Source organism: Maniola hyperantus, chromosome 4, assembly GCF_902806685.2.
Source record: "Maniola hyperantus chromosome 4, iAphHyp1.2, whole genome shotgun sequence".
Classification (NCBI taxonomy): Eukaryota; Metazoa; Arthropoda; class Insecta; order Lepidoptera; family Nymphalidae; genus Maniola; species Maniola hyperantus.
The window spans coordinates 2,650,161-2,674,828 of record NC_048539.1 but is presented as its reverse complement, the minus strand read 5'-3'; the positions used below and the strand labels follow the sequence as shown (position 1 = coordinate 2,674,828).

The 24,668-nt window shown below is 39.0% G+C and overlaps 2 protein-coding genes across 2 annotated transcripts in view; one reads left to right on the top strand and one right to left on the bottom strand.

The window, feature by feature from the left end:
• Window positions 1-264: 264 nt before the first annotated feature.
• Window positions 265-7,179, top strand: LOC117996893 (kelch domain-containing protein 4). Its single transcript, XM_034985030.2, has 9 exons — window positions 265-472; window positions 918-1,091; window positions 1,355-1,476; window positions 2,789-2,897; window positions 3,329-3,556; window positions 4,327-4,527; window positions 5,336-5,546; window positions 5,849-6,064; window positions 6,460-7,179. The coding sequence occupies exons 1-9, from the start codon at window positions 362-364 to the stop codon at window positions 6,597-6,599; spliced, it is 1,512 nt and encodes a 503-aa protein (XP_034840921.1). The 5' UTR covers window positions 265-361; the 3' UTR covers window positions 6,600-7,179.
• A 6,302-nt stretch (window positions 7,180-13,481) lies between these two features.
• The window catches only part of dlp (glypican dally-like), a 103,356-nt gene continuing 92,169 nt past the window's right edge, over window positions 13,482-24,668 (bottom strand). Inside the window, exons 6-11 of the mRNA XM_034985017.2 lie at window positions 20,494-20,656; window positions 19,713-20,294; window positions 19,133-19,286; window positions 18,874-19,043; window positions 18,093-18,239; window positions 13,482-17,554 (exon numbers count right to left, since the gene is read on the bottom strand). Coding sequence (XP_034840908.1) covers window positions 17,229-17,554; window positions 18,093-18,239; window positions 18,874-19,043; window positions 19,133-19,286; window positions 19,713-20,294; window positions 20,494-20,656 — 1,542 coding nt within the window. The 3' untranslated portion in view covers window positions 13,482-17,228. The remainder of the gene's footprint in view (window positions 17,555-18,092; window positions 18,240-18,873; window positions 19,044-19,132; window positions 19,287-19,712; window positions 20,295-20,493; window positions 20,657-24,668) is intronic.

Sequence of the window (24,668 nt, the reverse complement as noted above, 5' to 3'; positions counted from 1 at the left end):
CTTAGAACTTCTTTGACATAATAATCCTTGTTTGTAATATTATTCAAAACATTCAAAACAATAAGTTTATTGATCAAAAGTACGTACCTTTAATTTTTTTGTTCACTATGATTGTGATTTTTGATTTGGTTTTGAACAATTTTGATCACGCATTTGCAAATGCAAAAACTAAACTTTATTTTTTTGTATTTTGACCATAGAGAAAAGCAATATAGACCACAGATCTAGACTATGACATATATATTTGATTGTCTATGCCATGCCAAGGTATTGTTATTGTTTTTTTTTACCAAATTCCAATCATTTCACCAAAATTCAAAACACATTTTACATTTTGCTCAAATTATAAATCAAATTAAACATGGGTAAGAAGAAAAATAAAAACAAGGTGAGCGGTGCAGTTAAAACTGCTGCCAAAACCGATAAGAAGCTAGCAAACAAATTAAAAAAGGAGCTGGCGAATCTAGGAGAGGTTAGTTTGTTAGGTTATTTTTTCTTGTTTAACCCGGTTTATTTATTAAACTCATAATATTACTCCTTTGATTGAAGACTACAGCTAGTTTTTGGTTGCTATATCGTGTCATTCTATGTAAAGTCATCATTCGATGATATTTTGATTGATCGAAAATGTGTATGGATGGTTATGGTTTTATTTGGTAACCTGCCCTGGCTGTCTGAGTAGAACAAGAACCCGAAGAAACAGGAAAAAATACTTTGAAAAATAATAATTTATAGCCTCAATAGCTCAACCGGTATAGGAGTGGACTGAAAACCGAAAGGTCGCCCGTTCAAACCCCGCCCGTTGCACTATTGTCGTACCTTCTCCTAGCACAAGCCTGACGCTTAATTGGAGAGGAAAGGGGAATATTAGTGATTTAACATGGCTAATATTCTTTATTAAAAAAAAAAAATTACAGGAGGATATAGCAAAAGTTATAGCAGAAATAGAGAAGGAGGAGGCAAAACGTGCTGCAGCATCAGAGAAGATATTAACTGGACCTCCTTCCTCGAGAGCATACGCCTCTCTCACTCCTCATCCCACCAGCAATGAGTTAATCATGTTTGGTGGAGAATTCCATAATGGACAACAGGTATGTATGTGAATACTCCCATAGTACTAGTAGTCATGTGTCCAAATGACCGAATTTCGCACAAAAACACGTGCACTGTGAGCGCTGCCTAACAGCTTTGTTAAGAGAATCTTGCAAAATCTGCACTTGGTTGGTCAATGTGGTGGACTATGGCCAAACCTTGCTCATTTTGAGAGGAGGGCGTTTCTCAGCTGGTGATGGGTTGATGATGATGATGATGACGACAAAGTTGAGAGAATTTAAACCATTGTTTGTATCAACAGACAGCCGTATACAATGAGCTGCTGTTCTTCAATCCTGCAAACGGTAGTTGGCGGCAAGTGAAGGCCCCGGGAGCTCCACCGCCGAGGAGTGCACATCAAGCTGTAGCCACATCTGCTAATAAGTAAGTTGTTTTCTAGGTTCAGTGTCAAAAATCACTATCCATACTGAAAATCTGTTTGTTGGTTTGTCACGTCGCAACGGAACAACATGGTTTTTTGCATGGATATAGTCAAAGTTCATATTATTTTTTATTTTTATTCTATTACAAGATTTTACATATTATTTTCTAAAGAAATAATATGTAAAATAGTTTAATTTGTAATCTTGTACCTATTATTAGTGACTAACATATTATTGTAAAAATGAAACATGTCTGAATAAAGGCTTATTTATTTATTTATAGTCAAAGACCTGGAGAGTGAATAGGCTACTGTCTATCTCACAATATCAAAGAGATCCCATAGGATTTTAACAATCTAAATCATGTTTTTAATTTAAGGTAATATTCAAACACCACTTACAATGGTATCTATATATATAAAAGGAGAAGGTGACTGACTGACTGACTGACTGACTGACTGACTGACTGACTGATCTATCAACGCACAGCTCAAACTACTGGACGGATCGGGCTGAAATTTGGCATGCAGATAGCTATTATGACAAAGGCATCCGCTAAGAAAGTATTTTTGAAAATTCAAGTCCTAAGGGGGTTAAATAGGGGTTTGAAATTTTGTAGTCCACACGGACGAAGTCGCGAGCATAAGCTAGTAATGTATAAGGCTCATCAGACAATGTTTCAACCTATTGTACCTGCATTTTATTGAACAAATAAATAAATCATTCATTCATTCATTCATTCATTCAGACAAAGTTGCAGGCATCAGGTAGTAAATAACAACCTGTCCTAAATAATGAAAGCAAACATCCTGTAGGATGCTCTAATTATTACTGAGTGCATGTAACTTGCGAATTTTATGGATTATGGACACTTTGTCCTTGTGGATTTAGGTTTTAAAAACTTGTGGGAATTTGATTTTTTGGGATAGAATGTCCCTAGGGTGCAAGTTTTCTCTGAAGGCCATGAAAAGGTAATGGACAGATACAATTTTGCTTTCATATTATTAGTATGATTACCAATACATTTAATATCATACTAGCTGATCCGCCCCAGCTTCGCTCAGGTGGAGTTTAGAAAATTGAGGGGGAGGTTGAATTAAATTTTTCTCTCCGTAAGAACCATCCTTGTATTTCAAGGAATATTATAAAAAAAGAATTAGCGAAATCGGTTCAGCTGTTCTCGAGATTTGCGATGAGCAACACATTTAGTGATTCATTTTTATATTATAGAAGATTTCATTAAAAAATATGGTTAAATTAGTTAAATAATATATCATAGCATCATATTATAAGCTCTTTAAATGATTTTGCAGGGGTGAACTATGGATATTTGGAGGTGAATTCACAAGTCCCTCAGAGACTCAATTCCACCATTACAAGGACTTGTGGTGTTTCTCACTGGCTGAAAAGAAATGGGAAAAGGTATACCTAATTTATACTCCCAATACAATACTCCTAAGTATTTTTTACTCAATATTAAAATAAAAAACCATAATTTATTATTACTTTGTAACTACAATTTTGGTACATGAAAAATAAAAATAAAATAAATAAATAAATAAATATTTAATATTTGACAACAATTAAGATTTTATAATGTCCTATTTGGTATTGCTTACGGTGGCGTGTAATGCGCTCCCCTCTCTATAAAGGCGATGGACTCAGGCTGAGATCTATAGAGCTTACTTTGACTTTGCTCTGACTTATGATTGAGTTAAAACCAGACATATTTATGTGAGAGATATAGCTTTGTCTGATGTCTCATGTTAGCTCTGTCTTAAGTCGAAGCAAAGTCTGAGTGCGCTCTATAGATCTCACCCTTAAAGAGGGTTCACGTCTACTAATTTGTACAGGTAGTGGCCCCAAACGGCCCGTCTCCCAGGTCGGGGCATCGCATGGTGCTCCTGGGCCGCAAGTTGTTCATATTCGGCGGCTACTGCGACGACGGCCGCGAGTGTCGCTACTTCGACGACCTCTACACCTTCTGTCTGGACACTCGACAGTGGGAGAAGTTGACCCCCAGCGGGCGGGGACCTTGTGCGAGGTCCGCGTGTGTCATGTTGCCTGTTGGTAATGATTCGGTAGGTTCATTTCATTTTTTTACAGACTACGAATTCTAAACTCTTTTTAGAATATTTTACATTTAACTCAAATGTAATTTTTTAATAATCATTCATTTGGCTCTCTCATGAATGCTATTTTACACCACACAGGTGTAAACTTTATTTTACTGATTTTTTTTATCCTAATTAAAAATTATTTACGTAACGTAGAAAATTGATTTGAAGCTGCGTACACCAGCGTCCGCATCCAGTTGCGTTAGTGTAGACGACTTTACATTTAAAAAAACCGGCCAAGTGCGAGTCAGGCTCGCGCATTGAGGGTTCCGTACTACAGTCGTATTTTTTCGACATTTTCTACGATAATTCAAAAACTATGATGCATAAAAATAAATAAAAATCTGTTTTAGAATGCACAGGTGAAGATCTTTCATATGATACCCCCACTAGATATAGTTACTTACTTCGAAAATTAAAAATACTAATTATTAGTTCATGACCACAATTTAATTTTTTTTGTGTGATCTAACCCTAAATTCACGGTTTTCAGATTTTTCCCCAAATGTCAGCTATAAGATCTACCTACCTGCCAAATTTCATGATTCTAGGTCAACGGGAAGTACCCTGTAGGTTTCTTGACAGACAGACAACGAAGTGATCCTATAAGGGTTCCGTTTTTCCTTTTGAGGTATGGAACCGTAAAAAGATTGTCACACAAGTGTTCGATACACTGTGTAAATTTTGGTGTATCTAAGCCACGTTCACACCAAAAATTTTAAGTTTTTTTGCAGTTAATTATCGACGGTGGCTTCTCTCGCGTCCGCGAAGGGCGCGCAGAACGCACACAGAATCACATGGACATGTTCAAACTGAGCTGCAAAGGCGCCGCGTGGACGTGGCGCGCGCTCGCAGGCGCCAAGACCAGCCTCGCGAGCCGCGCCGCCGCCGTCAACGCGCATAGCAACAGGGGCTATGTGTTCGGAGGCGTCTGTGTAAGTGTATCATCAGTATCATCAACCCATCGCCGGCTCACTACAGAGCACGGGTCTCCTCTCAGAGTGAGAAGGGTTTTGGCCATAGTCTACCACGCCATGTGCGGATTGGTAGACGTAAGTGTATGCTGATCTGCAAAGATGTCGCGTGTCGTGGCCACGGTCGCCAAGATCAGCGTCGCGGGTAGTTTGTATATCAGACACCATATTGAAAATCCATAAAATTATTGATTCAAAATTATTTTTGTATCATTAAACTACACATTTAAACTTTGTACTTTACCCAGAATAAAGGGATTTTTCTCAATTTTTTAAGAAAGTGTACAAGACAATTTGAAACATGTTTAGTTTTTGATGCTACAGTAAATATGAAGATGATGTTAATTTGTGTTAGTTTATCTTTTAGCGAAGTAGGTAGGTTTAAATAAGTATAATGTAGTACAGTTTATTATAAGGATAGATAAAGGTGTATGGATAAGGAAATATAGTAGTAAGTTATGCATAGGTATTTTTTTTTATTCATTATAGGTGTACGCTTGACCACAATCACACCTGATGGGAAGTGATGATGTGGCCTAAGATGGGACGCGTTTACCTAGAAGATGCCTATTCACTCTTTATTATTAAGAGCGCCAACTCGCCAACAAACTGGGTCACCAGTTTGGCGAGATAGAAATGTAAGAAACCTGTACAATTAATAAGAATAAATAAATTAAAAAAAAAATGAAAATTAAAAAAAAATTGCATTATTTTCATAGTTTTAAGTGTTCACGTCTGTTGTCCCCACTGACTGCAATTTTTCTTGTAGGATTTTCTAGAGAATGAGGAAGAGTTAACAGGCGTGATGAGCGATGATCTATCCATGGTGGATCTGGACAACTGTCGCTGGCACGCGGTCACGCTCCGCACCGAGCAGTGCGCACCGGCCGCACAAACCTCCGCACCGCCCGCCGAGGATTCCGCACCGACCACACAATCCGCATCGGAGGATACTGAACAAGCCAAGGAAGCTGTTACAGGTAATCCATACTAACATTATAAATGCGAAAGTGCGTCTGTCTATCTGTCACGGCGTTTTAACAAGACCGATATAATTACTATCTTCTGCGCAAGTTCAAGGTCGAAGGCCTTTTGACGTGAAATCAATTGTGGCTTCCATGGATAAAGTACCAGGAAGACATAGGACTAGAAGGCTCAGGCACTATAGAAAATTCCATACAACACTTTTATACCCAAGAGCTTAAAAAGCTGTTTTAGTATGCTTATAAAGAAGAACTTTACGAGCATGAGAACTGAAAAAGTGGTTTTCCCCTATTTCCAGTGGTAACAGACGAAGTATTCACAATGAAGCTAGGGGGCGTTCCAGTGCAAGCACAACCCGACACTGTGGTCACTCTAGCGCCGCGACAAGAGAAGACAGGGCCCAGCGCGCGCATGTCCGCTATGATGGCTATACAACGCGCTGTATTGTACGTGTACGGCGGCGTGCTAGAAAAGGACGAGAAACAGTTCTATCTGGGAGACATGTACAGTCTAGGTGAGTTAGTGGTTACTCTAGCGCCGCGACAAGAGAAGACAGGGCGCCCGCATGGCTGCTATGATGGTTATACGACGCTCTATATTGTATATGCATTGCGTTTACAATTGTGTGCAAAACTCGGGGTCAATGACCCGCCTACGACCGACGTGGCATTGACGTGGCATGGGATTTTTGAAAATCGAAATCCACGCGTACGAAGTCGCGGGCATCCGTCGCTACTATATGTTATATAGTAAGGGTGACTTAAATTTTAAGTTTACCGGCTGGTAAAATTTAGAGTCTTTAAAACCTTGCTTAAACTAAGAATTTTCGAGTTTGGTATTTTTAAACATTTCAATTTTGGCATTATCGTAAATTATATTTGAAAGGTAATTTTTTTTTTACAATTTCAGATTTGCATAAACTAAACGAATGGAAAACCCTGATCGAACAGCCGCCATTGCCGGATTGGCTCGGTTCGGACATCGAGGAGTATACCACATCAGACGGCGAGAGCGAGACGGACGATAGCGAAGACTCGGAGGAGGAATAGAGACGGAGATAGACGTAAGCTAGTATCGTAATCGTAATCTTAACTATGGACTATTCATGTTAGATCGGGAACTCATTCACATATTATTATTATTATGAATAGTCCATGTATAAATCTGTAAATAAATTTTTATTTCGTCACTATTGCCTGATCAGTTCGGAAATGAATATACAGCACATCGGATGCCGAGAACGAGACAGATGATAGCATGGAATCGGAGGAGGAATAGAGACGGAGATAAACGTAATCAGAAATATTGTATCGTATTCAGAAATTAAATTATGGACTATTCATGTTAGATGTTGACACATCCAGATTTGACATAATAATTGAATAGTCTATTTTTTTCAACTGCCATGCTTTATCGGCCTAAAATTTTTTTAATAACTTTAATGATTTTTAAAATCCATTTTCTGCCAAACGTTTTAAAACTGGCTTAGCGGTTGAGCCATGAAACAGAAAGACATACCTTAACACTTTTTCATTTATAATGTAATGGTGATGAAATAGGTGATGCCCGCGACTTCGTCCGCGTGGATTTAGGTTTTTAAAAATCTCGTAGGAACTCTTTAATTTTCCGGGATCAAAAGTAGCCTATGTCCTTCCCTGGGATGCAAGCTATCTCTATACCAAATTTCATCAAAATCGGTTAAACGGATGGGCTGTGAAAAGCTAGCAGACAGACAGACACAATTTCGCATTTATAATATTAGTATGGATATATTTTAAAGAATGGATAAGATTAGGTGCTGAAAGGGACTTTTATCAAATATGTCCTCAAAATTTTCTATCATCTTTTTGATTATTTTGTTCTAAGAATAACCATAGTTATTAGGTATGATATTTTTATATTATTTTTATCTTCGATTCTGATGTATAGATTAATCTAAGTGTACATAAAAGCTAAAAATATGACGGTTTTACATTACAATAAAACCGATATTATGTGCCGAGAGGGAAAACATACAGCATTTATGTATGAAGAAGCAATTATGTACTCACCGCATATATGCGCGCTTCATCCATAAACATGTATATTCCTATGCAATAATGTAGTTTACCTTACCGGATATAGGGGCGCTAGTGTCTCACCCAGCAAGGCAGTGAGCCGCTGCCATCTTGGATGTCATAGTCTTCACCAGGAAGAAGTTCCTGCAATGCTGTATGTTTTCCCTCTCGGCACATAATATCGGTTTTATTGTAATGTAAAACCGTCATATTGATGTGCCTCCGGAAAACATACAGCATTTATGTATGAAGACGTGTTTGTTATCTGCTGGTGAAATGTATTACCCACAACGCTATGATGAATCAAAGGGAGTTAATCTGTCAATTGAATAACAAAAATATTAATCGTTAAGTTAGATCAAATAACCACGTCCCCTTCATTCATTGTCACCTATTAAAGTTATTGTTATTTCTAACCAGGGTTAATAAGTTAAAATATAATGTCTAAAAGACAAACAATTTAAATGATTTATGTCTGTAATTTTGATAAGGATTACTAAAACTCAAACCGGACCATATAATGATTATATTGAAAAATAAGCTTCAGTTATTTTGAGATCTCCTCCGGGCAATAATGATTTCAACAAGAGTGTCTGGTAATCTCCAGTTACCACGAGATACGAGTATATCGTCCATTGATTGGTTATCTGTCCCCAAAGAAACTACTGTTGATCCACTGATGAATCCCTGGGGATACAGGAATGCTGCCACATTGCTTAAGAACTGAACTGTTCCAGTGATCTATTACAGTACGTGATGCGGCTTCAGTTTCATTACAGTTGGTGATAAAAAGATTACAATATATTTAAATTCTTAACTTCATTCTGCTTGACCTATTTTCCTGTGTCAAAGACATACATGTAGTACTACTGTAGTATACTAGTACATTAATAGAGAATTATGTTTTCTGTTATACTATTATGTTTTGAAAGTGTCCATCCGTATTTATGTTAAGAGTGAGTGTCAGTCTTTGGGCCAAATAAAGTATATAATATATTTTTCCCGGTGACACAGACTTTCAGTTGTCAACCCTTCGTTCCAGGGCAACAATTGTCCATATAGGTTCGTCTAGATATCTCGGGAAGTGTGTGCTTAAATGAGAGCTTCTGTAGTTAGCGCTTGAGCTCTACCTTAAGGTCCTGTATGATAAATGGTTTAGTAATTTTGAGTTTAGCCACGTCAATAATTGCCTAGTGTCCACATGTGGATCATAGAAAGTTAACCGCCACCAGGTTTCGCACCAGTTTAACCATTTTTGATGTCTGGTAGGTAGGTAGGACAAAAATTGCTTCCAACAAGCACCTGTTCTTTACTTCTCGTATAGACTACTCCTTTATTTGGGCACCCATCCTCAATTTTTTCAGCTTCCGTGTAAATGTCTGGTGGACACTGTAATGTCGTGACATCTATCAGAGTCCCTGATAGGTTCTATAGTTCATTTGAGCTCTGCTTTCAAATCTTGAAGCCCAAAGGTCTTTCACGTGCCACATTTAAGTACACCCCAGCTGCACTTGTTCAAGTAAGTCAGTACTTTTGGCAATTAGTTTGGAGAAGAAAACACCCATGCTAAATTGATGTCTCAATGACCTGTTGAAAGCATCTATAACTTGCTGATCAATCTTTGCAGTCGATAAAGACATCACACCATCTTTATTCCCTACTACAGTAATCTGTTGTGCTGCAACCAAATCGATCTCGGACGGCGCTTGAGGGAAAAGATGACACTCTGTGGGAGGTTTTCCTCGTGACAGCCTTGAGCCAATAATGTAATCTGTTATGTGCGGGAGTTCGATTGTTAGAATCAGTTAAACCCACGACTTTGTTCATTAAAATGAACGTTAGAACGAACGAGTGAGTGAACGAATGAGTGTTCGATTGAACTAAGACTTGCGATTTTTACAGAGTTCTTGTGCTGTCTTCAATTGCCACTATAACTGCATAAAGTTCCTTCTATTGCTGTGCTATCATTTTTGATGCACTCACCAAGTTTCTGGCATTAATTTCCCGTTTAATTGGGCACTAAAAGCCAATCAGAGGCATTATTCGCCAAGCAGTGGATGGCAGGTTTTAGGTGTACATATTGGCAGCCTGAGACATGTGGTTCCGCGCCGCCATGTCATTCCCTGTTCCACGATTGTGGATTCAGCAGTCTAAAACATATTATCGAAACGTTTGAGGCGTATTTGGATCTGATCAGAATGTAGTCTGCTTCTGGGAGTTACTAAACTGGCGAAGTCTGACTGTCCTAGCAACCGTTGCATTTCGTGAAGAGTGATTTCAGATATTTTCAGTAATAATTCTCTCAAAGGTCTCGTTGATAGTTTTTTACTCTTTATTATGGGCAAGAACATTGACTTTTCTTATAGTCTGCCAACGAATACCCAGGTATTGTAGGTCTTGTGTGAGTGTTAGAATTGACTTTTAGTAATTGATCCCGATGTTGCTTAACTTCGGTGATCGGACGAGAACCGGTGTCTTCAACATGGTATGGACGTTGGCTTTTGGTAATTGATCCCCCTGCCCCGATGTTCCAAGGACCTCACGCTTCCGCAGCGTGAAGGCATAACCTGGATTGGTCTTAGTTGACCAGAATTGCCAGCCCAGAAGTTCCAAGTGCCTCACGGCTTCCGCAGCCTGAAGACATAACTTGGATTGGTCTTGATTGACCAGAAGGAAGTCGTCTAGGTAGACTAGCACTCGACATTCCTTCGCATGCAAGGTTTCCGCAACCGAGCATGTTACAGGTGGGGCGCTGCCGCCAGACCCAAAAATTAGACAGGTTGTCCAACTTTTGTTGTAGAAAGCTACGAACCGGTATGACAAATCAGACGGGATAGTTTTGTTTCACAAATTTGTTTCGTTCTCGAGGGTCGAAAATCAGACGCATCGATCCAACGTTTTCCTTCCGCAGAAAAAGCTCGGGGATAAAACTGGGCATTTCCTTGTGAACCACTTCTACTAGTTTTGGTCCAGTAATTCTTGTGTCATTTAAGTCGTGACAGGTGACCAGGTTGCATGTTGCATTATTTGTTTTGTGGGCATTACCGGGGGTAGTTTCTTGTATTAGGGTATTCGAAATACCGTAATTGACATTTACAAAAACTGTTTGCACTAAAAGCTTGCCAACGATATTAGAATGTCATTACATAACCTGTAACATATTGTGTTGGATAGGTTTTTCAATTGTAGGCATTTATAGCTGTAATATTTATAAATATGGGCCACCAGGGGATTGCATAAACGCAGTGAGTGTTGCTTTATCCAAAAAGAACCTCGTCACTATTGTTAAAAGCCAATCCGGTATTTGACAACTAGTCAAATCAGTATCCTATAAAGCGTTAAAACACACGCTCAGCACGCGAGGCCCCATGAAACACTGGCATGTGACGTCACAATGATTTGACGTACTTTTCCAGCTTAATCAATAATTTAAAATGGTTATCACACCCAAAACTAACAAAGGGTGCGGACCTCACATATCAGATATGTGAGGTCCGAGAGGCTTCCAGTGGAAGACCCTCCATTCAGCCATCACTGAGAAACCATTCACTTTTGACATATGCAAATACCGTATCCAAAATTTCCTTAGAGTATTTAAAATAAACATCTCCATGAAAATTCTGTCTGATATTCATCTCCTGCGCCTTACATAATATATTATGCTATACATTCGCCTGTTACCCAAACAATTTGTAAAGTTTGTTCTGATAATTTTTAAGACAAAGATGATTTGCTGAATGTTATTTATTTATTTAACCATCTTTATTGCTAATCATTATATTCAAAAGAATAAAAATGCAGGAGATACTTAGACCAAAGGGCGAGTTTATCATCTGAATGTTTCAGTCATTTATTAAAGGGGGTATCTGGATTCTTAACTGAGTTCTGTTTGGTATAATAAAGCATTGGTGGTAACGGCCATGATGTCCTCAGTGGGGCCAAATAAGTGTTAGCTATTGTTTAGTGAGTACAGTTCTCCGTTATTTTCAGTTTACGAAACCCCTTTAAATGAGCAATTTAACCAATGTCTTGTTATAACCAACATCTTGCCACGTGGGCGAGATAAAATGTTATCATTCGATTCACTGGCGTAAAATTTAAATTGTACTCAATTAACTTTGTACATAAAATAAATCGATTCAATAACCGATTATAGGTAACCATTGGGACTTTTCCTCGCCAAAATTTGTATTAAAGAAACCTAGATCCAGATTTAGATTTCGGTGTCGGTGTCGACACGTTCGTCAACCAAATCGCCATTTGTTTAATTTGGTTTCTCAATTAGCATCTCATTTGCATTAGATACACAATATGGTAAATGCATTATAAGATATGTAAGAAAACTCACCTGGTTGTATAACGCATCGATCCGAGGATCGATCGTTACCTGGTAATTTCTCGCCGTTTCTCTCGGGAGTCACTCTCAATCCTGCTCGTTGCTTGAATCGCTGCTGGATGTCGAGGTATCCCCTTTTTCAAGAGCCCTCTCAGGCACCAATAAGCGCGAAACACCAGATCGATTAGCTTACGTAGCCTATCGACATTGTTCGCGCACGTGGGGTCCAACCAAAATGTCCCCACGGTAATATTACGAAATAATAAGAAAATATATATCATGATCACCGTATTATCACATTTATTGCACTTATTGAAAATAATTTTTTTGCAAAGGAAGACGGATTAACGATATAATTTTAGATTCGACGCGCACGCGGCGAAAGTACACAACGCTATGACATCCAAGATGGCAGCGGCTCACTGCCTTGCTGGGTGAGACACTAGCGCCCCTATATCCGGTAAGGTAAACTACATTATTGCATAGGAATATACATGTTTATGGATGAAGCGCGCATATATGCGGTGAGTACATAATTGCTTCTTCATACATAAATGCTGTATGTTTTCCGGAGGCACATCAATAAATGGATATTTGATTTTCTAATATGGTTTTTCTTTAAAACAATATCCCTGTTTTGATTTAGAATATTCTAAATTTAGAAAATTAAATTAAAAGAAAATAATATGTACCCTTTTTATGAATATTCTCTTACAAAGAGAGTCCCGTGATTTTGCTAAAATATAAATTCTATAGCCCACGTGGGCACTACGTGTTCGGCAAGTGCCGGCTAACGTGAGTGTTATTTGCAAATTACAGTTTTGTTGAGTTATGTATGTAAAACAAATACCCACGACCTCCCTGGCGCAGTGGTCTTATCAGTGGGAGGTCCCGGTTCGAGGGGGAATTTTATAATATCTAAATTTCCTCCTTGGTCTGATCTGGTGGAAAGTTTCAACCGTGGCTAGTTACCACCTTACCAGCAAAGCCGTTTAGAAACCAAAGGAGTTTAGTGTTTAATAAGAACTATCATACCCCTTCTAGGTTAGCCCGCTTTCATCTCAGACTTGCAGCATCACTTATCACCAGGTGAGATTGCAGCCAAGGGCTAACTTCTATCTGAATTTAAAAAAAATGTTTCAAATGAATGCTTTGTTCAGTGACGTTGGCTTGACACGACAAGAGGCATTCATCATCATCATCATGATCAACCCACCACCGCGCCGGCTCACTACAGAGCACGGGTCTCCTCTCAGAGTGAAGAGGGTTTTCGCCATAATCTACCACGCTGGCCATGTGCGGATTGGTAGACTACACACACATTTGACAACATTATGTAGACCTCTCAGGTATGCAGGTTTACTCACGATGTTTTCCTTCACCGTTAAGTGATATTTAATTACTTAAAACGCACCTAGTTCCGAAAAGTTAGAGGTGCCCGGAATCGAACCCCCGACCTCCGATTAGAAGGTGGACGTCCTAACCACTAGGCTATCACAGCTTATAGAGGCATTAAAGGATTTCAAATAAAACAAAAATACACTTCATTATTTTATTTACATTGTCTACAGTGTAGCGCCTATATATATTCCATTATAAAAATTAATTTAAGCTACCGATCGCTATGAAATCGTATAACAATGAAAACAACATTAATATGAGAATCTTTTTCAATTAAGTTGGGCAGTGTGTTAGCTTATAATAGATATGTTACAATTATGGACTATTCATGCTAGATCGTGTGCAGACCGACATGTGAAAAGTCCATTTAAAAGGTTCGTATTATAATGAATGGTCATATTCATTATTGACTATTCATGTTAACCGTACAAATGTGAATAGTCTTATAGTCTGGTAGTTTTTGTTCGCATACCTTCTATAGGGAATCACCCTTAATATTATGTCGTGGTGGAACCAGTATATTATTACCATCTAATATTAATTAAATTCCAACAAATATCGTATTTACCAAAGTATCGAGTTAATCTGTAATGTTGGCAGATACCTACTTCAACATGGTACCCTGTTATTTGTCTGTACAAATTCTTATTATGGGACTATTCAATTCTTTTATTACTTACTTTATGTACTTTGTTACCTTGCTGCAAATGTTTGTTGCGACGTCACAACTGAGATTAATAAGTAGTTTTAAAATGAGTACTGCCTCGAAATTATATTGTAATTGCTTTCTCTTCTCACGCTAGTCGTCGGCGGCTAAAAATTAAAACCATGTCACTTTCCTACTTGCGGGTTAAAAGGTGCCTTAAAAATTACAATAAATGAACAGTCCCTATCTACCAAAAAATGTTTTTAATTGAACATTCCATTTAATTTTTATGATAGGTGTTTTACATTTGATATTTTTTTAAGTAATATGAAACAAAGTTAGTACGTAATAAAAGTTTTCATCATTCATTGATCATTATGCTGGTAATTTTTCATTGAGATATTAGTAACATTTTAATACTTATATTTTCTTTAATCGTAGTATTATATTGTATCTTCGATAAATATGTTACCTACTTTAAATTTAAATATTTTCAGCTAAAATGAGAAAACGTGATAAAAATTAAAATGTGTCGCATGCAGTATTTTATAATTTGATGCGATATTCACTATAATTAAACAAGATTAGCGTGCAAGCCATTAAATAAATAAGTAACAAACTAAATAATAAAAACTCTACTTCGAATGTGTTTTTTGGTCCCGAAACTTGCACGATATTACTATATTGATACGATTCATTTTTTTTTCTATCTATAAATATAAGAAAAGATATCAGAATGTACCTACCTCAGAACTATTCAGAAAATCCGAAATAAAAATGTAGTAAATCGTAATTTTTTAAAACGTTGATGTTCAAAGACAGGTGAGATTTATGTTAAAAAATAAAATAAAAAAATATATTAAAAATCTATTGCGCTTTTATTCATTAACATTCATTTATAATATAAATATTGTTGTGCGTTTCAAAAATGAAAAGTAGGTATAAGTATGGCATGTAAGATAAGTTCACTTAGGTTAATCGATCTATAATGGACTACACAATCTGTAAAAAAAAAATACAATAAGTAAAGGCTCAACTTACTTCTAGTTCAAACATTAAAAATGATAAGGCATTTACAAGCATCAAAGCATCAAAGCTCGTATCGTAATATAATATCGCTCGTATCGTAGCGTGATGACGCTAATGTATCTCACTCATTCCGAATAAGATCAAAATGTGAACGCTCCTAGGTTAACATTACCAATAATAATAATCAGTTTGATTAAAATTATTGGTTATAAGTCGCAAAAAGATAATGTGCGTGGCTGCCATTTTAGTGACGTTAGCACTAGACCGAAGTTTCGAGCTGATGGTATATTTTTACTTAAATATACGTCAAATGACGTCATTTCGATGTTAATGAGACATGGTTCCAGCGCAATAGCAATTTGCGGGACGTATACCTGGTACCTGGTAAATTGGTAGCAAAGATTACAATGAGTTGCCATGGAAACTAACATAGTGTGTAGTCCGAACTATATGTCTATACACTGGGGTCACTTAAATAAACTAGAGCTTTATAAAAATCTACAATTTTCCAATGCATTCAATATGTATAATATATATTTATTTATTTAATCCTAATTGTTCAACGCATTGTTTAGAGAAAATTCATTTACATTAAGTATTTATAGCAAAGTAAAGCTGAAGCCAACTAATAATAGTAAAAAACCTAGATTAAAATATAAAATTGCGTCGTTATGATAAAAAAATATAAAATTAATAAAGCAAAGTTAACTATAGTACGTCAGTCGGTTAATCTAAGTCCGATGGAAACACGAGTATAACACAACCAAAAAAAAAGAGTTTAGACAGTTTTGAAATGCATACACCTTCATCTTGCATCCATAATTATTAGTCGTTTCTAAGTTCCTAGTCGTTTGCTTGAAAATTAAATTATACAGGTGTCTGATAGGATCACAATGGACTATTGATCGTTTGGACTATTCATTGTTTATTCATATCAGACAGATGAACTGATGGACCTTTATTTGTGGTATCTTCATTGTAGAATTCAATTTTGTGTTCGTTAACTAGAGTTTCAATTTTGAAATAAATTAGTTAAATTATATTTCATTGTATTTACAAAACGTATTTTAAAACATGAATTCTGTATTTTAGAGAAGTAATTGGGTACTATTAGTATTGGACCCATTTTAATTATAATAAAAAAAACATCAATTCAAGTGAGTCCTCTTTCTCGTGGCTGTGTTGTACTCGGAGAACAGAATATCGAAAGCAAATCAGTCTTAACTTAAATTTAGATGTACCTACGACTAAAATTATATGTACACTTTTAAATAATTTTTTGATCTCCGAAACTAGAAAATAGACATCACTCTCCGCCAAGATTATTTACAAAGAAACTTCATCAATCAGACAACTCCAAAAAAAAGTATGAATGATACAAACGCGCGGGGAGAGATCCAAAAATTTCCATACAATATAGTATGTACGTGAACAAAACATTCGCTATCTAATTCGATCATAATTTACATTTAATATTTACAAGATCATTTAAATAAATACACAATTTGGCTGTTATCCTTTTTTTCCTAAAACTTTTCGATTGCGACCTAATATTTATGAGAAAAATATAAAATAATAATAATTATTATTACTTATTAAATTCACTGTTATTGTCGACCACTTATTCCCTCGACAACGGAATAGTCCATTTAAGAAAATAAATTAACACTACACATTTCACTGTGTAAATATTTCTTTTTTTTTAATTTGTTGAGAGTCTGTAGTCCAACCGTTTTAGTATATCTGTCCACGTTTCATATCACAGGAGCGTTCGCCGTTTAAAGCTTGCCCACTTCACTGTCACTCGCACTGACTAGGCTCTAACTTTTCATGCACTCTCATCGATTTGGTGACGTCACCTTATGTGTTTCGACCATTACCTAATGGCGTCCTACTAACAAACGCGGAATAGTTCTTTACTATCCATATATTTTCATGGATTGTTCAAAATACTCTTTTTTTCAACGTTCTCGTTTAAAATTACGAATCTCGTTCCACTATTTGGTAATCGTTCAACTATTCAACGATAACCAAATAGACTATTCATAACGGACTATTCATAAAATTCTGCGTTTATAAATAACGCCTTTAAAAAGTATATCGTCATAATAAATAGTGATTTTTACGTATGTGCGAATTATTTCTATAATAAATTATTATTATTACTGAACACAAGAACGCGACGTCACCAATGCGTTGATGGAGAAACTTAGAATAGATCGGTGACAATAGTTCCGAACCACGCGCAAACTACTGGAAGCGCGTACGTGAACAGCGCGCTCTGTAGAGACGGCCGGTCCGCGGATCCGGTGACCGGTTCGTCTAAAGCCGGATCCGCGCCGGCCCGGCTTTCTGTATCGCTGGGCAAGTCTTCGTTTGGTGGTGTGTCTATGATTCCTGATCGGACGTTGTTGGTGCCGGGAGTGTCGATGATGTTGGGCACGAAAGGTTCTTCTGGGACGGGTTGCGGAGCGGGAGGGTTGTCGGTTTCCGTCTGTGTTGTTCCTGACTGTGGTTGTATGCTGTCTCCTGAACCTGAAAGTAAATGGGGTATTTTTAACATCATCTTCATGATCAAAACATCGCCGGCTCACTACTGCATGGGTTTCCTCTAAGGATGAGACTGGTTTGGCCATAGTCCACCACGCTGGCCATGTGCGGATTGTGTTAAACAACATTTGTTAAGTCGCGGTTATTATACAATTGACGAATTTTCAAATGACAAGGTTGCATGGAACAGTGGGATTTGCATTCGGCAACCCACAAGGTACCTAGTGTATACCTAGTTACATTGATTATGTATTGCATATTTACATGTTGTAACATTTTGTATTTAAAAAAAAGTAACTGCTGAGTTTCTTGCCGGCTCTTCTCAGTAGAAGCTGCTTTCCGAACCGCGACCGGTGGTACTCTTATCATAATATTATCATAAGTGGCACGCACATCCTGCCCTACATGAAATTAATAATTTCATTTTATCTCTTGAACATGCATGGAATAAAACCGTTTATGCGTCTCCTCGAAATGCTGCTCAAAGTATTCGTTTTAGTATTAAAATAATCCTCAGTCCTACCTTCAGGATAGTCGTTGCCAGAGTCTCGATCCTCGTCATCATCAGGCAGGTCCTCGTTATCGTTCGTATCGTCGCCGGAGCCCGAGCCCGAGCCCCCGTTATCCACGAATTCGTTCATCGACGCCGCCGCTGCTTGAAGGTCTTCAGCTGGAATAGACAAAAAATCATTGCTGATGAGCTATGCTTAGTTACTCTACATGATCAAATCAGAAATGAGGAGATCTGTAACTGACGGACGACATCAGGCGAGTCTAAGCGAGTCGCCGGATTCAGGTGGCGCAAGACCGTGGCGTGTTGAAGTCCCAACAAAAGACCTGTAAAGTGGTGAAGTGGTGGTGGTAACCACGCACCTCTTTTGGACTTGCGATTTGCGGGGATTTCTACCGCGCGGAAGCAGACGATTGGTTGGTCAGTCGCTCCTTCCCTCAATGCACCAACTTTTCCCCACTACACCGTTTTTCGCTACGTCGTCGTTTGACAGCTACTGTGTGACGATCGCAATTACCTTTGATTGGCTGACATTCTCGCACCATTGTTTAGAATTGTACAATAGCACCAAAAATAAATTCTGCCAAACGCTTTTGCTTTCATCAAGTCTTCCGCTTGCCGGCTGTGAGCAATAATGGTTTCTTACTGGAGTCTTTCAACGCCTGTATATGAGGCGCGTAGTGGCGGCGGGGGAAGCGGGCGCGGGGGGAGATCGTAGTTAGACGCCAGGGCTGCGCTGCCGTCTCCTGCCACTATTGACGTGTAGCTGTCTTCATGAGATGAGAAATCTTACCGGAGTCTTTCCACTGCACTTCAACGCCGTTGTAGGCATCTTTGAGTCGCGCGGTGAGGGTGCGCAGGGCTTCCACTGTGGCGGCGGGGGAGGCGGGCGCGGGGGGAGTTCGTAGTTCAGGGTTAGAAGCTAGGGCTGCGCTGCCGTCTCCTGCCGCTATCGACGTGTAGCTGTGGAGGAGAAACAAAACGTTCACGGTTTCTCGCTGTTTTGACTTTTGTGGTAGAATGGTGAAAGAGAAACAAGATAGGCAACTCACGTAGCTACATGTGAGCCGTTGAAGCAGGGTGCAGTAGTGATGCTGATGGGCGAGCAGAGCACGGCAGGTAGATGCAGCCAGTAGTTGCGCGACGCTCGCACTCGCGCTCGTGTCTCGCGGACCAGCTTTTCCAACGCTGGACCTGACTCCGCACCTGAAAACATTTTACATACAGTTCAGCTGGTAGAACTTTTTGGCGTACCTAAATTTTTCTGTGCGGAAGGAGAAATGGTTGGCTGGCTTCGTGGGGAATGTTGCCGAACTGGCAAAGATCTAAATACCTCCTTCCCTCGGCCACTCTATCTTTCAGGTTTACGTTTCATTTGAGAGAGGGAGGTTTTCAGGATCTGGTGTTAATTATTTGCCTCTCAGTGTTGAAATTTAGTTTTTATACGACCAAATTGGTCTTTGTGAGTGATTTTCATTTGAATTAACAATTCCATAACTGCAAAGCCTGGCCAAGTGGTTGAGATTTTTGGTGCAACACTGTGTAGAACATTCTTCGCTCGCAGAAACTGTTGGTTACCCATACCCAGACTCAGACAGTATGTTTTCTTCGGAATAAAAAGGTTTGACTTACCATGGCTTTCTTCAGCTTTACTGTTCGTAGGCCTCTTCTTTTTCGATCCCCGTTTCCCATCAAAGTCGTATCCTTTGAAGTCGATATCCGCATTGCCCGGCGCCGGATTCGGGTCTGCGTCCCTCTTCCTCCTTTCGTGTTCTTCGAATTCCTCCAACTTCATCTGTCCTCTCATGTACTGGAGAAAACGTGTTCTCGACTTGGCCTGTTCCGCCAGTTCCTCCGTCGCTTTTCGGATTCCCGCGGACGCCCATAGGCTCCCCTGCGACGGGTCGTCGTTCACGAGACCCTCAAAATTGGCCTCGATCTCAAAATCGTCGACATCGTTGGACTTCTGGTTCCAATCGAAGTCTGGTATGGAGCGGGCGAAGCGCCGGCTCCTCTCGGAGGCGAAGAAGGGCCCCGTGCTGGCGCCTCCGCCCAGCTCTCGTTTCCCGCAACCGGAGAAGATTTTCTGCGAGATCTCCTGGTTGCGCTCCTGGAAGCTCATGATGGCTTCGGATATTTTTATGTCGATGGGTTCAACTACCATCGCAATGTTGAATGGCCCGAGCAGACGGTCGGCCACCTTTTCTACGGCATCTGAAATTTGAAAATGTTAATTTGAGCAACTTTTCATCTTTTTAGAACTTTTGCCCCATAAAAGTACCAACACAGTACCATTATAATGATGCTCTTAATAGGTACATTTATTTGGTGTATCAATAGCGTGTGGTAGTGTTATAGCCTTCTGATGCAACTGGAGATTTAGCTACTAAGAGAGGGTTCACAATCTCCTTACCAACATAAGCGTCCCACTGCTCGCCCAAGTCGGCGTGCGTGGGCAAGCAGCCCTTGATCACGTTGTGGCAGTAGCGACTGCACGCCGGTGGACTCTGGCCAGCGCACGTGCCACAGAACCTCAGTCGTGCCCACGCCGTCACACATTCTTGGGTTACCCCCGTCTGGAAATAAGAGTAATCACCGTTTAATATCAGTTAGGGCAGAAGAGTTTTGTTCTTTCAAACATTTTGAGGTTCTGAAGATCAAGAGTACTCTTACGCTGGCCATACACGATCAAGTTTACCGGTCAAGTTTGCAGCGGACTTGAAGCGGCATAATCTAAAGCAATTTCAACCAGGCAACCTTTATGCCAGCAATATGGCCGCCTTTGTATATAATAAAGTTTTTAGTTTGTAGTTTCTTGTTTTGTCTTGGTTATTTCATGTTTTATTAATTTTGAAGAAGAAACACGTGAAATTGGCGATCTCATAGCATGAAAATATTTTAACCGCGGGCAAAGCTGTGTGACTATCTAGAATTTTAGAACTCCGTGCATTTTTTTCTTCATCACAAGATACCTACCTATATGTATTATGCACAGCCAATAAGTGCAGCATTCGTTACTTACCTATAAGTATTTGAGATTTGAAAACTTTTGGAAATCATTAAATTATAATAATTTATAATAGTTTCTTCAGTGGAAAATCGAAGATCTTATAAATTATGCTGACATTCATGTTCGCAATTGAAATATTAAATCGTCGATTCCTCGTTATTTTCTGGCACGTTGCCCGTTTCACATAGGGCGTTGGAACTTGGAAGATCGGGAATTTTTGAAAAATTTGAATAAATGAAATGTTCAAACAGAAAGAGCATTAAGGATTTGGCTAGCTAGGCAGGTTCGAGTTGATGATTAATGAATTTTTTTCGCTGTTTGTTCAAAAGTACAATGTAGTCATGCCGCCATTGTATAGTGAGAACATAAATATAGGTAAGTATTTATTTAGCTGAAGACCTACATGATGTCATCCGTATTCTTTGAATGCATTTACATCAACATTTCTAAATGCTGCTATATATTATGATCTATAATAATTAGGTAAGTTCTTAACTAAGTCGTACCTAGTATCAACAGTAGGCATCAACTAGGTACCTATACCGTTAAAATTTAGATCCTTATTTTGAAACCTGAAAAAAAATTTTATTTGCACCTCACCATCTCACGTGTGTGTGTGTACATACGGTAGCTTTTACTGACTGATCTATCAACGCACAGCTCAAACTACTGGACGGATGGGGCTGAAATTTGGCATGCAGACAGCACGCGGACGAAGTCGCGAGCATAAGCTAGTCAAATTTAAAAGGAGCACGTGTCCATATCTATTACCTAACCTATGTTTTGAGAGACAGTCAGTCTTGTATGTAGGATATTAATGAATAGATTAATATGTGATTAACTGATTACTGATTAATATCTAGAATTGTTGTGTCCATGCGGCACTGACACAGGCACGTATCACCTTGGTCTCCGAGCTCTGTAGGGCTTCGTTTACGACATAATTGCCGGTCCACATTCCTTAAGATACACTTAAATGGAATGTTGACATGGTACTGGTGGATACGTGCATATGCTTTAAAGCTCGGCCAAAACGAACGCGCGACGGCAACGACCCGCGACGGTTACCTGTTGCACGACAAACGTCACACGGATCTGCGTAACAGTAGCCTCAATAGCTCAACAGTTAACGGAGTGGACTGAAAACCGAAAGGTCGGCGGTTCAAACCCCGCCCGTTGCACTATTGACGTACCTACTCCTAGCGCAAGCTTGACGCTTAGTTGGAGAGGAAAGGGGAATATTAGTCATTTAGCATGGCTAATATTCTTTACAAAAAAATACGCACGATTAAAAATGAAATTAAAAGTACTTAAATAAATTCTCATGATCATGAATATAATTATTATCTTCTCGGTAGTGCGGATCATATTGCTTGTGCATGTCTTTTCAATGTTTAGGTATGTTTTAGATTTTAGGTTGTTGGTACAAAAATTTACTAAGGTGTCTTTGATGTCGGAACCATCTAAGTATACACAGCCTCTGTTTTATGTCTGTCATTTTAAAGGAGGAAAATTCCTTGAGTACTTTATGGGTGCACTAAGAAGGGAAATTTGAAATTCCAACTGATAAATTAGAATACGCCGCTGTTGCGTCTCATTTCGTTCCAACACCAAATCGATAAATCGTCCACTGGTTGAAGGACGGAGTTGTTTTTATCTGACGACATGCATACAGTTTCTTGTACAACTTCTAGGAGCTGCATTGATAAGAGGACATGTTTCTGTCGCGCATCGCTGCCGTCTCGCGTTTTATATGACAATGCCTTTACCGGGGTCGCAATTCCTTTGTCGAAACGACGAATAACATGCGTGTTTTATATTATTACAAAGATTAATGCAATGCAGTGACTAATGAAGAAACCAGCGACTCTGTCCAATTACGAGCCTGCATGTTTTTTTAAATTTTATTTTTAGTTGTGCCGACTTGGCTTTGCTAATAATATTTCCTTACTTGTTAAATTTTTAATTATAAGTGCCAAAGAAAGTTAATTTTCGGTAAGTAGTAGGTAATGTTAATTGCCAAAAAACATTTCCTTCGTTTCCTTTATTTGTTTAGGCAGTCAATTAAATTTTTATCCTCTCGACTTTCGGAAAATTCCATTTTCTCTCGGAGAAAATGGGATTCCGTGTAGAAATTAGGATTCTTTGTTTAACATAATATCTGCATATTGGTAGGTACAACTATAATTATGTACTTTCGGCACAGATAAGAAATATGTAGGTAAGTATAGTAGAGATACGGCGACAGGTCGAGATCGCCATCGGGGTATGTGGCGGGAGGATGCCCCGCACGTCACCCGCGCTTGCCCGCACCGGGTTAGCGCGGGGGCTGTGCGGCTGTGCGGGGCGTTCCTTCCCCGATTGCCATCTCCTCCTGTCGCATACTATACCTACTTGAAAACTTTGACTTTCCTAAATAAAAATAACCAGGAAGCAATCTATGTACCAACAGATGATAAGGGCTTTAAGAAAGTTTTTTTAAGAATCCCGTAGGAATTCTTTGATTTTCCGGTACAAAAAATGTTAGCCTATGTCCGTCCCCGGGATGCAATATGTATTTACCAAATTTACTCGGAGTTAAAATCGGTTAAACGGATGGGCCGTGAAAATGTGACAAACAGTCAGAGTAGAGTAGTTCTAATAATATGTAGTAGTTGGAATTACCTATCTTAATTTCAGAAAAGTCGACTTAGCAAAAACATAAAGAGATAGGACGGCACTAGCTAGGTAGATAGATGACATCATCAACCAATAGACGTCCACTGCTGGACATAGGTCTCTTGTAGGGACTTCCACACGCCACGGTCTTGCGCCGCCTGAAAACAGCGGCTCCCTGCGACTATGATGTCTGGTACTTTATCCTAATTCATTCAATATAGGTTAGGTAGGTAGGTGCTACGGTATCTTCACCGAGATGACATCATCCAGACCAAATGTGCGCTCGCCGCGAATCTAACGATCGGCTCCTTTTGACATACATGATCGAATTTACACACAGACGACGACACGAATGTGTTATGAATAATTAATAATTATTATATTATTCATTGAGTAGCGCGCCTAGGAGTAGACATATCGCACAGATTAGAGTTAAGCCCTAGCGAGGAAAAAATAAAATTCAACGCACACTCTGGCATCAGTACACTTATTATAAATGCAAAAGTGTGTTTGTTTGTTGGTTTGTCCTTCAATCACGTCGCAACGGTGCAACGGATTCACGTGATTTTTTGCAGGGGTATAGATGCAAAAAATATAGTAAGGGGTATGGACTGCGGTGCTGCGAGAGATGAAGTTCGAGCTGTCATGGGTAGTAATGAACTACCATCTTTACGGGACCGCCTGTCCCGTCGTGACCACGACCCGTGTATTTGGGTTAAAATATCGACACACAAAAACATGAAATTAATCGTGGTATGTATCCGTTATCTACATTAAAATATGTTACCACGAAATAAGCTTAAAATCATGAAATAGGTACGTCATTGATGGTGAAGAAACGTGACATGTAGGGTGCGTGCAATAAGTCCGGTCAACTTAATGTCGCCTCCTCAAAGGGTACGCTTTTGATATTAATGTAT